The 15,338-nt window shown below is 38.9% G+C and overlaps 1 protein-coding gene across 1 annotated transcript in view; it reads left to right on the top strand.

Annotated features, from left to right (window-relative positions):
- The window catches only part of SYTL5 (synaptotagmin like 5), a 91,919-nt gene that overhangs the window by 56,203 nt on the left and 20,378 nt on the right, over positions 1–15,338 (top strand). Inside the window, exons 5-10 of the mRNA XM_075491882.1 lie at positions 101–216; positions 1,618–1,750; positions 3,676–3,801; positions 8,258–8,414; positions 10,056–10,185; positions 12,034–12,140. Of these exons, the coding sequence (XP_075347997.1) occupies positions 101–216; positions 1,618–1,750; positions 3,676–3,801; positions 8,258–8,414; positions 10,056–10,185; positions 12,034–12,140 (769 nt within the window). The remainder of the gene's footprint in view (positions 1–100; positions 217–1,617; positions 1,751–3,675; positions 3,802–8,257; positions 8,415–10,055; positions 10,186–12,033; positions 12,141–15,338) is intronic.

Here is a 15,338-nt window from a genome sequence, read left to right as displayed (position 1 = left end):
AGCATGACAGTTGAATGATGAAGGGTTTAAGCAGTAGCTTTGGTTGGCCAAGTTTGTTAACGTGCATGTCTCTCTGGCTTTTTTTGTTTTCCCCATATAGACAGCTACGGATAGTGACAGGAGAATGGTTTTTTGAAGAGAGAGCAAAACGCTTCAAACAATCAAATCTTCTTGGAACCGATGTTGTCAGACAGTCTATCCTACGCAAATTCCCAGGTAGGGACCACAAGAGAGAGATTTGCTTGTGCTTAATACATTCAAACCTGGTTCCCAGGGTGTTTGACTTGTATTGTATTTTATTCTTCACTGTTGAAGGTGTAAGTATAACCAGTATTTTAATCTTAATTTCATATGTGGGTATTACTGTGCAGTGATTTGTGCATGATTAATATATATAGGAAAGGTAAGGTATAGATGAATGAAGAAGTATCTCTGTGGAGATAGAAAGCTGCTTAAAATCTCGCTGTCCAAACAAGTGGACGGTATTATTCAGCTGCAAAGCCAGCAGCAGAGGCTCTAAAAGTTCATTCTCCATTCCTGCCAGGAAGTTTGGCTGTATGCAGAGATCTAAACCCAGCTATTTTTTTACATTGGCTCTCTTATTTGTGATGGTGGTGTGTAAAAAGTATTCCATTTTTCTTTTTCAACTCTGAATAAGAAAGATAAATGTTAACTCTTGTGCTGTACGCTGGAGCATGGGCTACATCCAGACTACTTGGTACTTCTCAGTTCTCACTTCACTTTCCTTTTGCCCAGATATCTCCAGTAAATTGCACCTGCACTTTTAGGTACAGGCTGTCTTGACCAAGCACAGCAAGTGTACCATGTCTGTGAGCTGCTGTGGTACTTCCCATGGTACCACAGGACCACTGGTTTAAGAAACAGGAGTTTTTCCTGAATGCTTATGCTTCTGTCTTCACTTAACTACTTCACTCTGCGCACAGAAACTGTTATTTAGGTAGTCTGTTTTCAGATGTAGCATTTCTCACTTTCAATAGGAAGGTGATGGGTATGGGCAGTTTGTAGGGAGAGGGACTGGTTTACTGCCATTGGAAAAATGCCTGGTGCAAATAGACTGCTTGGCAAAATGCTGATCTTGCCAATATCAGCGTGCTTCAGAAGCTGTCAAACTGGCAAGTGTCTAACGTTCTTTGGGTTTTGATATTATGCAGCCTGTCAAATTGGGTATTTTGTGTTTTGTTACTTTGTTATTTGACAGAGATATTAAAAAATATATTTAAGCCATTTTTCCACACCTTGCTCCTAGTTGAACAAACATTTTAATTAGGAAAACATTCTTTCATTTAACAAAGAAAATACTGTGCACTGCAAAATTATATTTCAGGTCCTTTGGTTATTAAATGTCAGTGATAAATTCAGAAGTGTAGTTCAAGACGAGAGTCGATAAGGAGAAACATTTCAAGCTACTTAAAGTTTTATTTTCTTTTATTAAAAGGAAAAGCCAAAGAACCCTCCAAGTTGTTTTTGCATGATATTTTATGATATGGTTTTATTTAATATTGAAAAATGGAAAATCTATTTTTGTCAGTTCTTTGACATGTGCTGCCTTTTTTGTGCAAACGTTCACTTCTTTCTTTCTTTCTCTCTCCACTGAAGATACGGTTTCCAGTAAGGATGAAGGAAGAACATTGAAAGATCAACCCCAAGAGAACGAAGAAAAAAGGCCAGACTTATCAGTCTCCTCCACAAATGGGCATAAATCAGTCTTCAGCAGACCTAGAAAGATAGGGTAAAGCCTTTTCTTTTGGAAACTGATAAACTGGATAATAGCTGCATATGGTTGGATGGATTTCCTTTTGAGTTCCTCCAGTGTTCCACATCAGCCTCAAACTTCCCAGGGTTAGAAACAGCCTTCGTTTAAAAGCGTACTTACTATAATTAGACTGCAGTTTCCTAGGAAATGCAGCAGTAATTACTCTTCAGCTATAAAGGTAGCAGAAGAAAGGCAATTTTACTCCTGGATTTTTCTTGTTTATACTCAGAAGTAACATAGTGTCCCTAAAGGCAGGTTTGCTGAAGAAGCAAATGCAAAAAATAGTATTTGGAGGGCCTGTTTTTTATGTAGACTGGTCGGTTCTGCTCACAAGTCAAGTTTTCCTTTAGCTTCCAGCTATGCGAATGCAGTCTAACAGCCAAGCAGCGCTCCTTTTTTGTGTGCGTGACAGTGAATAAACAGATATGTTGCTGGTCATCTCACAGTCTCAGTGACGTGTGTAACCCCAGTTTGGTATGCCCTTAGAGGAGTGCTGGCTTACTCTCAGGGGACATGGACAGATGTATTGAATATACGGTTGCACAAGTGGTGTCTGGACGTAACTTGAGACTATTGGGTGAATGGGAAGAAAAAGCAGATGAATGTTCCTATCATGGCTGGAGCTCCATGGGCTGGTAGTTGGAAAACTTTGTTTCTGTGGGAGAAAGAACACATTTTATTATTGATCCTAAATATAGGGTAGGTAGATAGCTTTCTACAGCTTTTTTACTTCTGAGGAGAGCTGAGTATGGAATTACTTGTTCCAGTGACTCCAAAAATTAACATGAGTGATTTATCTCTCTTTAATATTGGGGAAAAAGAGCATCAGAACACCTCTGGCTTCTCAAATTAAGGTGAAGAAAGAACCTGCTTAGGGAATCTCTATAATAGGACCTAGATGTTGCTCTAAATCATGCTAATTGGTAACTATAGTAAGAGTGCATTAAAGTTTACTATTCTAATCCTCTTTTCATTTAAATCCTTTGTGCAAATCTGTTAGTCATATTCCCCTATCAGAAACAATTATTTTTTATAATTGACTGTTGTTTATTTTAGTGGTGTTCAGTCTTTTTCAGTTTGTGGCCTGAAATGTTTTCTGGTGGTGACATTCCCCATAAAGGAAATTTAATCCTACAAGAATTAAGCTTGCTTTTCCTAGTATATTTTGTGTCATCTCTTAGAAGTAGTTCATTATTCCTCCTCTTCCTTCCTTGCTCCTTCTTTCTCCCTCAGGTTCCACATTCATATATCTCATTAGTGGATTTGTTTTAGCAAAGCCGTTTTGGGGCCAACTCTTACTGACACTTAGTGTCATGGGATAACTTAACAGTCTATTGTTGTTTGTAAGTCTATGAAGAATACTATTATCTTTCAAAACTTTATTTCATTTCTTTCATTTCTGTCGTATTAGGCCATATGTTGCAGGGATGATGTTCCGGTTTTGGGAAATAGCGTGTTTGGGGCACTGATGCATATAATTGTAGAAATTGCAAAGAAATCTTTAAGAGAAAATACATATAGTGTAATCTGCTAGGGGAAAATACACATACTTAGTCAAAAATACTTTGCTGTGTATAAACTGTAAAAAAATGAAATAGAGAGGAATTTTCACAAAAGGCACTTCTGGTTCAAAGCTTGAAGTGGCCATGTAGAGTAGGAGGGATGTTTTAATGTTTTGTGTCTTAAAAAGCAGTTTATAGCAAATATGATGCTTTTTTTTGTTCATAGGAATCAGTTTGATAACGAGATTTGGTGCCCTATTGACCCTTATATCCAGAGTTGTCTGTAGGTCAGACAGATGAAATTAATAGAATGTGCACATCACAATATTTCATACAGGCTGCTGTTTCCTGGGAGAAACCTTACAACTTTTAAAATCTTTTATTCCCTGTTTTCATCAGGAAGGTAATTAGGGCGGTTACCAAAGGAGAAATTACAAATGCAAAAGATGAAGGTGAAAGGAACACAGGCTCAGAAGCTGAAACCCAAAGTCTGTGCAGTGGCAAGTCAACACCTTGCTCTGAGAGGTGAGCAGCAGAAATCCGGTACAGTTTATGCTGGGATTGACCTATTCAATCAATGAGGGGGGTGTGCCAGTCCTCTGTGTTGCATTGTGTCTTTGAATGCTCAGCATTAATAGTATCTGAGAAGCAGAGCTTATGTTCAAAAAAAAAAAAAGAAAAGAAAAAAACCTAAAAATTATCTCCGCCCGTCTTCCTTTTCTCTCCTTGTGTTCAGCTGGTGATTGCTGCCAATACGTGGTTCGTTGTTTTCTGGCTTTTAATTGATGAGCTGTGTCATGTTACAGAACTGAGGCCCTTTATAACAAAGTTTTTCTTTGGTAACGGCATGTTAATTGATTATAATTTATATTTTCTTCTTCAAAGTCTCCGTCTGCCCTTCTCTTTCCATGGTTATTGTCCCAGTTATTTCTAATAGAAATTATCCAGTTATCATTCTTCTGGGCATAAGAGATCTCTGTTATTGTCTCTGTTGATAGCATCATAGAATGCCAGGTGCAACATTCCTCTCATGTCCCACCACCAAAATGAAGCCAAAAAATTGTTCACTTTTTACTTGTTCAGTTGGATAGTCTATACTGGATGTAGACCCACATTCTTTGCTCAGGTACACCCACCTAGAAATTTTACAATCTGGATTGAAAAATAATAATAATTTGCTGTAAGATCCAATAGAAATTTCTAGATCTAAAACAGTGTTCCTGGGAGACTCCAAATAGGTATGCAGCAACACAGGATATCAGCTAAAAGGAACATCATGAAGTTTAATTCACCCATAGATGAGCCTTCTTGTTGAAGCAAGAACTTGCTTCCCTTTGTCACCTACAATTCAAAAACCCAATTGCTGGGTGTTCTGCAACATGCCTAAAGTTGATGGTGACAATCTTCTTGAAAGTTCATAATTTGATTTTTTTTTTTTTCCCCACTGGATGCTGCAGCACTTACTAGCCAAATCAGCTTTAAGGCTAGTTTTCTTCTTTAATCCATACACAGTTCACTAAGTTTTTTTTCCCTAAGCTAATTAGGCCTTCTGTATCTAACCAGATTCATACCTGACTTTTATGAGACCAGAAGTAGTATTTTTGCTGTTTTTCTGGATTTGTTTTGTCATTGAAGAGACTAGAGATGAGTGAAGGATCTAAGAGACAAAAACTCAGGAATCTGGTGTCTGTGCTGCTTAACACTAAGGTTTTGCAATATTAAGTAACTTTCTCTAAGTGTTTACCAGAATAAGGACAAAGGGATGCTTGTGAGAGATCTGTGCAGCAGTTTTGATGTGCCAGACTGCACATCAAGAAAGTTATCATGCAGTTAACCATAAATGAAGCAAAATAATTTTGTTTGGGCTGGTAGAATTCAGCACCTGTTAAGCTCTGCGTACGGGCATAGAAGGATAAATAGAGTGAAGTACTCTATAAAAATAGCCTTTAAGTTTGATTGCCTTGCTTGACTTTCACAGAAAGTATCAATTTCTAGCTTTCGCCCAGAGCCAAGGGTGCGGGATTTATTCAGTTAGGGGTATTGAGTCATTATGGCAACTTCCTTCTCTACCTGTCATCTCATCCTCACCTGGCCAAATCAGTGTCCTTTGTCAAAGGGTACACAGTAACCCAGCTGTGTTGCCAAGAGATGCTTTTGGTAGGGGGGCTACTGTCTATGGCTACTATCTATACTGTCTATGTTTTACTGTCTATGGAAGATGTGGCACTTTCTAAATATTAGTTTGTGGAAGGATTGAGGAACAGCTCATATTTCTCAGTAGAGGGATAAAATTCCTGTCTTGTACATGCATGCTTAAATACTTTAATTAGATATTTGAGGATGCTTGCTTTAGTTCATCTATTGTTAATTTCTAGAACTGAATAGTAATTATTACAAATAACAGCAAAGTTTCCCAGGCTACACTCCGTAACTGTTTTGAGTTTCAGATTAAAAGAATATAACATCTTGTGACACTGTGGCTGTTCTAGATTTTCCTGCATATTTCTGATTTTTGTAATTACCCTCATCTTTTTAGCTGCATTGCCAAAATCAGTAGTATTTCACCTACCAGCAGGAAAACTGAGAGAGAATTTTTATTCTTTCTAAACATTTTGGTTTAAGAGAAGATGTACTGAGCTGGGAACAGGGAGTCCCAGACCATGAGTTCACTTCTTCAACTGGTTTGTTTCTACTCCAGCAAAAATGTTTACTGATTTTGCAGCTGTATGAACTGGGAGGCTATGTCAGGATACTTGAGGAGAAATAGTGTAGGAATTTCAGACTTATCTACACAGGCGCACACTACCCCATCACACTGAGGTCTTGTCTACCACATGGAAATGCCTGACATAGTCAAGTTATAACAACATTTTTCTTTTGCTGTCTACTTAATATGTGTATAAAATGTGTTGAACCTCTCTGTAATAGCAGACTGAAATAAGGGCAGAGTACAGGAGAGGTCTGTTTAGCAGGTTTGCTGTGCAAGAGCTCAGCCTGACTGATGACTCCTCCAGAACCCCTTATAACATGTTTTCATATCCTTTATCCCAGCCCATTATTACTTCTGAACGCTTCTCTTGATTTACATTAGTTTACACAGTGAGGAAAAAAGATCTGTAACAACAAATTTTGTAACAGAAAGTCACAATAATCCCTCAAAAGTGGTGTGATGTGCAATAAAACTCAGGTTTGCAACATTTTGGCTACTTGCCATACACTGGCAGGTTTGGAAATTAAGGTGTGTGCATCTGAGTCCAACAGCTTTGATAAAATACAGATGACAGCCAGTAACCTTGATTTTTCTGACTTTGCAGCACCATAGATGCATCTTTATGTAAACAGATAGGACTAAAATTCAACCAAAGCACATTTAGTAGGATTTGTTGATCGCTAGCTCATAAAATTAAAAAGTAGCAGTGCATGTATAGGCATAAGACCATGATTGTTATGCATTATGTACGGTTGTCGATATATGAAATTGGATAGTAATTGTTAAAAAGGTTACCATATGCTCACTAAAAGACAAAAACATGGTTGCACAGCATTTGTAGGCAGTCCTGGTGTTTGGGGTTTTCCTCTGTATTCCTTGTTTTCGGTAACTCCACCGATGTGGATTCAGAGCCGGTGCTCACTGCTTAATGTAGTGGTGAGACAGGAGCTGTTGTGTTCCAGAGTGTTTTTTCTCAGTTCAGCAGTAGTTCTAATAAAAATTTCCATTGTGGTAGAGAAGAGTTTTACTGCAGTTATTCTAAACATGATATGGCAGCCTAAACCAAGTGAAGGTGAAATTCAGATGTTGTCCAGCACAATGAAGATGCCTGCAGATCTGAAATATTTATTAAGCAAGCTTATTTTGGCTGAAAATGTACTGTAAGTTCCCAAAATTTTCTCCAGCAAATTTGCACTACTGTTGTCCTCTGGCACTGTATTTTCCATATGGAAAAGGCTGCAATTCCTGCATCAATTCCTATTTACCAGTAATTTTTTTTTTAAAGTAGTAAGTAGGAATATATGCAAAGATTTCTCTAAATTGTGAAGAAAAATGAAAAAGTTTGAGCTGATACTTGTGGAGAAAGAAGAGTAGATCAGCCAAGAACTTGTATTTTTATTGCAAATCAAATTTCAAATGAAAATAAACCTTTAATTGGAAATGTATTGAAATACCTTTAAAAAAAAAAAATTCATTGTTTCAAGACGTCAAAAAAGTGCATCAGCTTACCCTTTCTAACCCTCAATGAGTTGGACTAAGGGACTATTCAATATTTTCTAACACAAAATGTCCCATGGAAAAACGTCTGCCTGTTGTGGTATTAGACAGCAATTGGGTTCTGGAATGCTGATCACAGATGCTTTTTTGTCACTTTTACTAAGATGAAACCTGGCAAAAAGACTTGTCCAGCTTTCCTAGCTTTCCAAGGTGGTTGAAAGAATCAGCCAGTTTGGGTCAAGAGTCATTGTTGCAATATAAATGGGACAGTGAGCAGGTTGTTGTTTTTCTGGAGAGGACGGAGAGCAGATAGCCAAGGATTTGAGACTTTCTGGAGATAGTGCTGGCATTAACATCAGCTGCAGAAGTGGCCAGAACTGTCATGCCACCATAGTTTTCCTTTAAACCAAGGAGCAGCCTGGTAGGAAGTGTTCCATGAGTTGTCGCACCTGCTGTTGGCATGTGAATGCAGTTCGAAATGAACGTGGACGAATGCAGCTTCTACAGCCTGGACAAGAGTCGCCCATTGGGGCTATTCGCAGTTCTGGTAGAAGTGCTGAAAACCAGGTGTATGTATAAAGTAATTGTAATTCACCCTTGCCTGTGTTTTTCTTTCCAGGTGACCATTTCCTCGCAGTGGATCACACAGTTCATCCAGGGCGATGTTATTCTAGTAAATTGTTACCACGGCTGTTTTCTTGCAATGGTTTGCTAAATGGGTTGCCTTGGTTTGCTCAAAGCAATAACGCTTTAATACTCTTCTCTCCATCCCAGAGGGAGCACTCTTTCGCTGAACAGCAGCGATGCAGAGGCCACTGCAGGCCATCTGAAAGGGGCGGTGGGTCCTGTGAACAGAAGCAACGTTTCCATACCTTCCGTCCCGAGGTCGCCGGCACTGAGCACGCGCAGCATGACCGCAGGGTATAGCAGGGTAAGTACATGACCGCAGGTATAGCAGGGTAAGTACAGCGATGTAGAGCTGAAACCAAATACAGCTGACACCAAACAAGATGACTTGGCTGGTGTCTGCCCTGTTAGATCAATTCGTAGCCCAGAAAGGACAAGCCTGACAGCGAAGATTTTGTTTCTTCCTTAATTCTGCTGGGACCCGTGAACATCTCTACTGGAGCAGAACTTGTCATGCTTTATCAGTGATGTTTTGGGTTTGGCAGACATTTTTCTTATGTCTAAAAATTGCTGTTAATGTCCATCATTACATAATGAGTTACAGATTCTGAAGTGGGAAGCACAAGGGATGGGAGTAAGTGCTTTTGGCACTTCAGGGCCTTGAGTAAGTGCTGTGAAGTAAGGATGTGACTTCCCAGCATGCAGGGTTCAGCGTGCTCCCACTAACTTCTCAGGGAAATGTTGCAAGCTCAGCACTTGTAGAGAATCAGGCCATACTGCTTTTAGATTTTTCTGGATTTGGACACTGGCCTCTGCAGAAATTATGGCATAACACAAAATGTGTGGCAGACACTTTAGCAAAAGGAAAGGTGGGATTCCTCTCACCTGCTGGTAGGCCTCTTGGGATGTAGGTGGCCGCGTCTGAGCTAGCTGCCTTGGCTGTTTTGCGATAAGCTGAAGGATGTGGCTCGCCTAGCCAGAAGCAGACTCTCTCTTCGTTCCCAGCCAGCCTGCCTCTTTGTCAAGCAGCTCCTCCTGGCTGTGCACTGAGACACCCATCCGAATTCGTTTCAGTCACTCCTTTTAAGAAATCAGGATTGTACTAGCAAGTTATTCTAAGTTTCCATGACTTAAGTGTACAAGGAAAGAGACATTTATAGTCAGAGGTAATGCCTTTTACCATTAATGTTTGGGAAAAAGTAGATGAGCATTTGAGATCAGAGCCCTATTGAACGCATCAGGTTTTTTCTAACTTCCAAATACTTGGTCTAATATATTGTCTTTCCTAATAAAAAATAAGTTAGTATATATGAAGGGAAGTTTTGGGACCTGTAAATAAATTAATAGTTGTTTTATTTATATTCTTGCGGGCACACAGACTGACTTGATTTCAAGTGCATTAGATTTGGTTGAAAAAGGCCAATCCATTTAATTTAGATGCAGTTATGTCGTTAGCTATTCCTTTACAGGAAGGCAAAAAGCCATAATGATATCAAGCATATTGGCTTTATTTAAGGGGTTATACTGGCATAATTTAATTAGTTCGTTTGGTTTTACCCTGACTGAAATCATTATGCTGGTATAAAAACAATAGGTTTTATCTTTTCTTTCTTTTTCTTTTTCTTTTTTTTTTTTTTTTAATTTCCAAGCTAAGTGAACTTTTAATAGATTTGAGTGTTTCCCTTCTCTCTCTCCTGATGCATTGCTCTGATTCTTCAGTTGCAAACTACGAATGTATGCATGAATCGCATCTTTGTGCAAATTTTATGCGTGATCTGTGCCAAGCAAAGCAGATTAGATTGTAACCTAAATATATTCAGTAATAGACTGGATGCTAAAGGAGCTTTGGAGTTCTGGGAGCTAATAAAAATGATGCTTTTGTAGACTGATAGTGAATAAGCTCGCTTTTTGTATTTATGGGATGTGCATTTCTCTTATTGGGCAGGACACTGGCTTAGAAAACGGCATGATTATTCCAGCAAGTGAAAGTGTACCTGAAGATTTAGCAAAGAAGCACTGTAGGAAAGCATCTGGAACACCTTCCATTGCAGTTTCTAGGGTATCGTTGTCATCAGGCAAGTATTAAGTCTTTTCCTTCTTTCTGCCAGCCTTTATCATCAGAGGATTATTCCTATTCTTGTGACTCTTCTCCTTTTGTTTTTAAAGCACATGAAAAGATCAGATTTACGTTTCATAGATTTGTTCATATTCATTCTGAAAATTCTTCCCTTTTACTAACCAAGTTTATACCACTTCACAAGTTTTACATTTGAAAAAATGGTAATCCTAACCCCAGTAATGTTGGCAAATGCTAGTGTTAGGTGAATCACATGCTCTTAGAATTGTTACAAGATTTCATTCATAATTACACGTTGTTAAATCATTCTCTGTGTGGTCAACGGTATAAAATACTACCCATCTGCAGTCTGTATAAACTACTACTGTGCTGCTGCCATTACATTTCGCACTCACTTTGCCCAGAAGCAAATTTGGGAAACAAAGAGCTGTCAGCGAACAAGTCCCTTACAGACTTCATGTCATTTCTTTTTTATACGTCATGCACTGAACCAGTCGATTCAGCTGTAATTTACCTCATTTCATGGGAGGCTGTTAGGTAAAGGAGGCCTGCACAGGAAGGTGCTGTCAGAGCCACTTTGCAGCGGTGGCTGGAGATCCTCCTGGTCCTATCTGAAATAGGAGGCAGGAGCGCCCTGCGCTCTTCTGCTTCTCCCAGGCACTCGGTCGGCTTCTTACAGGGCTAACAGAGTGGCTTCAGACTTACAGGTTTCTCTCAGAAACACAGCAGGGCTCATTTTATTTCAGCTGAATTTAGCCCAAAGCAGAAGCCTAGTGGCATATCCCACTGAGCTAATCAAAGGAGATAACGTTCTTCACCTTATATATTTTCCAACTTGAAAGCATCAGTTTCTTTGAGAATATTGTACAGCGCAGCTCCAGGCAGAGGTGTTACAGACTGCTGCTACTTTATAGTGAAATTATAGTGAAATTATAAGTGAAAATTCTCCTGTTTCTGCTACCTTATAAAATAAAGGTTTTCCTAGTAGAAGAGAACTGGCCTCACATTACCAAAGCAGATGGATGCTGAGCAAAATTGCAGGCAACCTGGGAATGGGCCTCAGACTCTTCATTGTCTCCTCGTTGGAGGATCTGAAAGGACATTAAGCTCAGGAGAGTGACCTGTCCTGTCACATCAGCTATAGCCCAGGTAGAAGATGAACAGTTAAAAACTTTCCAGATGCCTACCTGCAAGATCTAAAAGTATTCTCTTCCCCCTCTTTCTTTCTCCATATATTGAACAGTCGCACAAAAGATTTATATGGGGAGGACTAAGAAAATCTTTCTCCAAGACTTCTAACATGTCTTATGCCTACAGAGTGGATGAGAGACTTGTAGGACTGAAAGAAACTTGTGCAGGTCTCGAGACTTGTTTGACCACAGGGAACACCACTAATGGCAGAAGTACTTTTCACGTCTATCTGTATCCCTAGTTGCTTAATTCTGAAGTAGACGCTGGGGGGAGTTTGGTGGTGGTGGGAGATGCGATAATCACTGTGAACACTTGGCCTGCAAGTTTTGCAATATTCCAGGCTGATAGGCCTACCAGAGAAAGTCAAAAGCTTGATCTGTAGTATCACCCACAGGAGACAATTACAGCAGATAAATAGTGCAGGGGAAAAAGTATTGGCCAGAAGGCTGAACAGCGTCAGAAAGCATATTTGTCCGTTTATCATATTGATGTTCAGTTGTCATAGAGTTTGTGACAGATACCTAAAATATTGGTTTGATGTTTTTTTCTTAAAAAAACAATTGGGTTTGAGACAACACTAATTAAAGTGTGGAAGATGAAATGGAATATTTTTGTACAAATTATAGCAAACATTTTAATTGGTTTTATTTTCCAGATCGTAGCCGATCTGAGATAGATTTGAGTGAATCTTTCTCTGAAGGAAATGAGGATACTCTGAGCATAAGAAGCAAATCTGTCCCTAGTGCCTTAGATCAGGAACTGGTGAGTTATAAATATGTAAATGTTTATCTGGTGGAAATCCTGTTTGTTCAGATTTATAAATCAGCACTGTATGTATATCTATGTAAAATATAAGTAATCAGAGCATTATTTCAGGGATATTTAATGGGTTTTTAAACAGCTTCATATTCTGAATATATTGGCTATAGAACAATTCCAATGAATAGTCATGGTTACAGTTTGTTACTGATTTGCTGGTTTTTGAGTTTTTAGGTGAAAGAAATCTGGCTTGAAAACAAATTTCAGGCACTATAGTACACATGCCCCTAAGTTCTGTTAATTCATACTTTCTTAGATTTTAATTTTGATGCTGAGAAATACTATACTTTAAATGCCTTAATCTTTGTCTGGTTTTGATTTTCCCCTTATACATATTTTTAGCAAATGAAGCCCCAACTTTCTGTTCTGTCACTGTTGCTTGCCTCTTCTTCCTATTCACTGTTTACTCCCATACATCTCCATGCCTTTTTCTATGTGTTGTGGGCTGCTTTTCCTGAAGTCATTCACAGCTTCCCTCTCCTCTTATGCACATATCCAAGATACACAAGTTGCAGATGTGCATCAATGCTATAAAAGAATTTCCAAGCTTGTTAAATATGCCGGGGGGGGGGAGAGAGTTATTTAAATAAGTCTTCACCTAATGATAGTTTGTTCTGAAGTTTCCAAATGTGTGCTTGTAGCTTAAAAAAAACATAACCCTCTGTATTACGGTTTATGCATTTTGTCTATTGTCATAGTCCTTCCCTACCATCTGCTCTTTTCAGAAGAGCATTGGCCATGGGAGATGTCTCCCCTTGTAGCATTTGATACTTGTGGCTTAGTGGAAAACAACATCTGGGGATTCCCATCTGTTTCTTGGATTGTAAGGACTCAGAGAATTTGCCTGCAGCATTGCTTTTTTTGGGTTAATCTTTAAGGAAATAAAAAAAGCCCTTTCTCTGTGTCAGATTTCTGTGGAAGAAAAGCTTCAAAAATAAGTGGTTTACTGTTTAACTGTAGTAAAGAAAAATGATGTGTTCTTGATTAAGAAGCTGGAAAATATTGCAGAAGAAAAGCATAAAATGATAAAATACAAACTTTTAAATATCTTTATACCAGTTTTCTGCTCTAATTGTACAGGCTGTGGTAGTTACCACTTAGGGATTTCTCTGAGGCAGATGCCAGAGATGCGAAGTCCAGAGTGGTTTTCTGTTCTTTGATTTTTGTCTTCCTCTTATTCAGAGGGTTTTTTTTTTTCTTTTTTTCTCTTTCTTTCTTGCTGACTCTGAATTAAATTTCGGATTGCATCTCAGCAACTCTCTAGCTTCTTTGCTAACATAGGAGACCTCTCTTGTGGCATAACCCTGATTTAATTGCTCTGGGGTCTGTGAGAGTGCTAATTCCCCTTTAAACTTCATTCATAACGGGGTTCATAGATCTCTGATTCTACCCATGTCCTCGCTTGCTCTGTCTTATGAAACCAATTGATTGCATTCATCAGCTTTAGTGTTACCATATATTTTTAGGGTAGTTTGACTCACAGGAGTCCTTCAGAGTCTTGCCCTATATTCATTACGGATGCAGTGTTTCAAGATAAAAGTTGTATTCCTGCTGGAGTTTAGTTTATTTGGTGCTCAATAGAAGAGGCAAAAAGAAATATATCTGATGAAGATAACAACAGCTCCTGCAGCCTGAGCAAAGTTATACCTCCTTTTCTCCTGCCTGGCTGTGGAGCTGGCTGAGGTCCTTCAGTCTCATTCCTGGGTGATGGGAGCTGACAGCAGTGGTGTGGGAGATGCCACATGTCAATAGGACACACAGATTGCTGGAATTTAGCAGCTGAAAGAGCGGGAAAAGGCTTTTAGCTGCTTTGCTCCCAGCTTTATCAGGAAAACCCGTTATGCATAACAGAGAGATCAGCTGGAAAATTGAATGGGTGTTTTGCTTCTCTGACTTAACATTGCTCTTTATAGTGAAAAGGGACAACCCCCTGAAACCCGTATACTGTAGTACGTATTTATCAAGGAGTATGGGGAACCAGTTAAATCTGGTGTTGTGTTCCAGTGTGAGCACCTTATCTGGAGAGGTGTGTGTTGAATTCCTGACCGAATAGCGTTCATTACATGCTCAGCTGCTTTATTAGAAGTAATTGGATAATGTGCATTTTATAACTCCCACTGGAGACCATGAGATTAATGTCCTACTAGCTCTAACTTTAATAAGCTAATAACACTAACCAATTATGTAGTTGCAGTTCTGTAACACCTCCTGAGAAACGTAATCATTGTGGTGCAAAATGAATTAAGAGCATAGGTTAACCATTTTTTTTTTTTTTTTAGTTTTAGATATCTGCTTGCAGACAAAAATTGGTAGTCAGCTAGCTGTCATTAGGACTCTTTGTGAAGCACTGTTGAGTGTCTAGACCTGAAACACCCCAGTCTGAAGATGTTGCCTTACTTATTTTTTGTCCTGTATTTAATTATTCAGCAATAAAAATGTAGCATTGTTTATTTTAAAGTCCACAGGTATGTATACAACAGTGTAAAGGAAAGAGTTTTGCAGGCGTTACCAGACTTGCTTCTTCCTGTTGTATGAGCAAGAAAGAAAATTGTGTATTCTTGTGCCAAGTTTTAAACTTGAGTACATCACCTGAATTCTGAAGTCAATGAGGAGAGTGGAAGTGAAGGGTGGGTGGGGTTTTTTGTTTTTATTTTAGGGGTTTTTTGGTTTTTACTTTTGAAGGTTTCATCACTCTATCTGTCTCCCTGAAATAGTTTGCTCTGTCGTGCCTGGGTTTCCATGGACTTTTTCCTTAGAGTATAAATATCTATGACTTCTTTTTTCTGTGGGGTGGTAACAGTGCCCTGAACAGATTAGAAAGAGAAGAGACCAGCAGAGGAAGCTCATTGTAAGAACATGAAGCTAAGAGGAATGTTTGCTTCAGTATGTAAATTTTCATCCCAAATAGAGTGATGGCTTGTCCTGATTTCCCTCTGCTCAATATTAAATACGCAGTTACAATTGCAAAGTAGTAATAGAAAATTTTGCATCACTTTCAGCTGGTTTTATTTCAGTTCAGGCACTGGAGCAAAGGAGAAAAGATGTGACAGCTAATTTTATGCATACTAATGACAAATGCTCTGTAGATCTTTACATAAACTGTGACAGTTCAACTCTCCGGCAGCATTTCTTCTCTGCTCT

This window comes from Mycteria americana, chromosome 1 (assembly GCF_035582795.1).
Source record: "Mycteria americana isolate JAX WOST 10 ecotype Jacksonville Zoo and Gardens chromosome 1, USCA_MyAme_1.0, whole genome shotgun sequence".
In the NCBI taxonomy this organism is placed as follows: Eukaryota; Metazoa; Chordata; class Aves; order Ciconiiformes; family Ciconiidae; genus Mycteria; species Mycteria americana.
The sequence above is the reverse complement of the archived record's forward strand: the minus strand, read 5'-3'. Positions and strand labels throughout refer to the sequence as shown.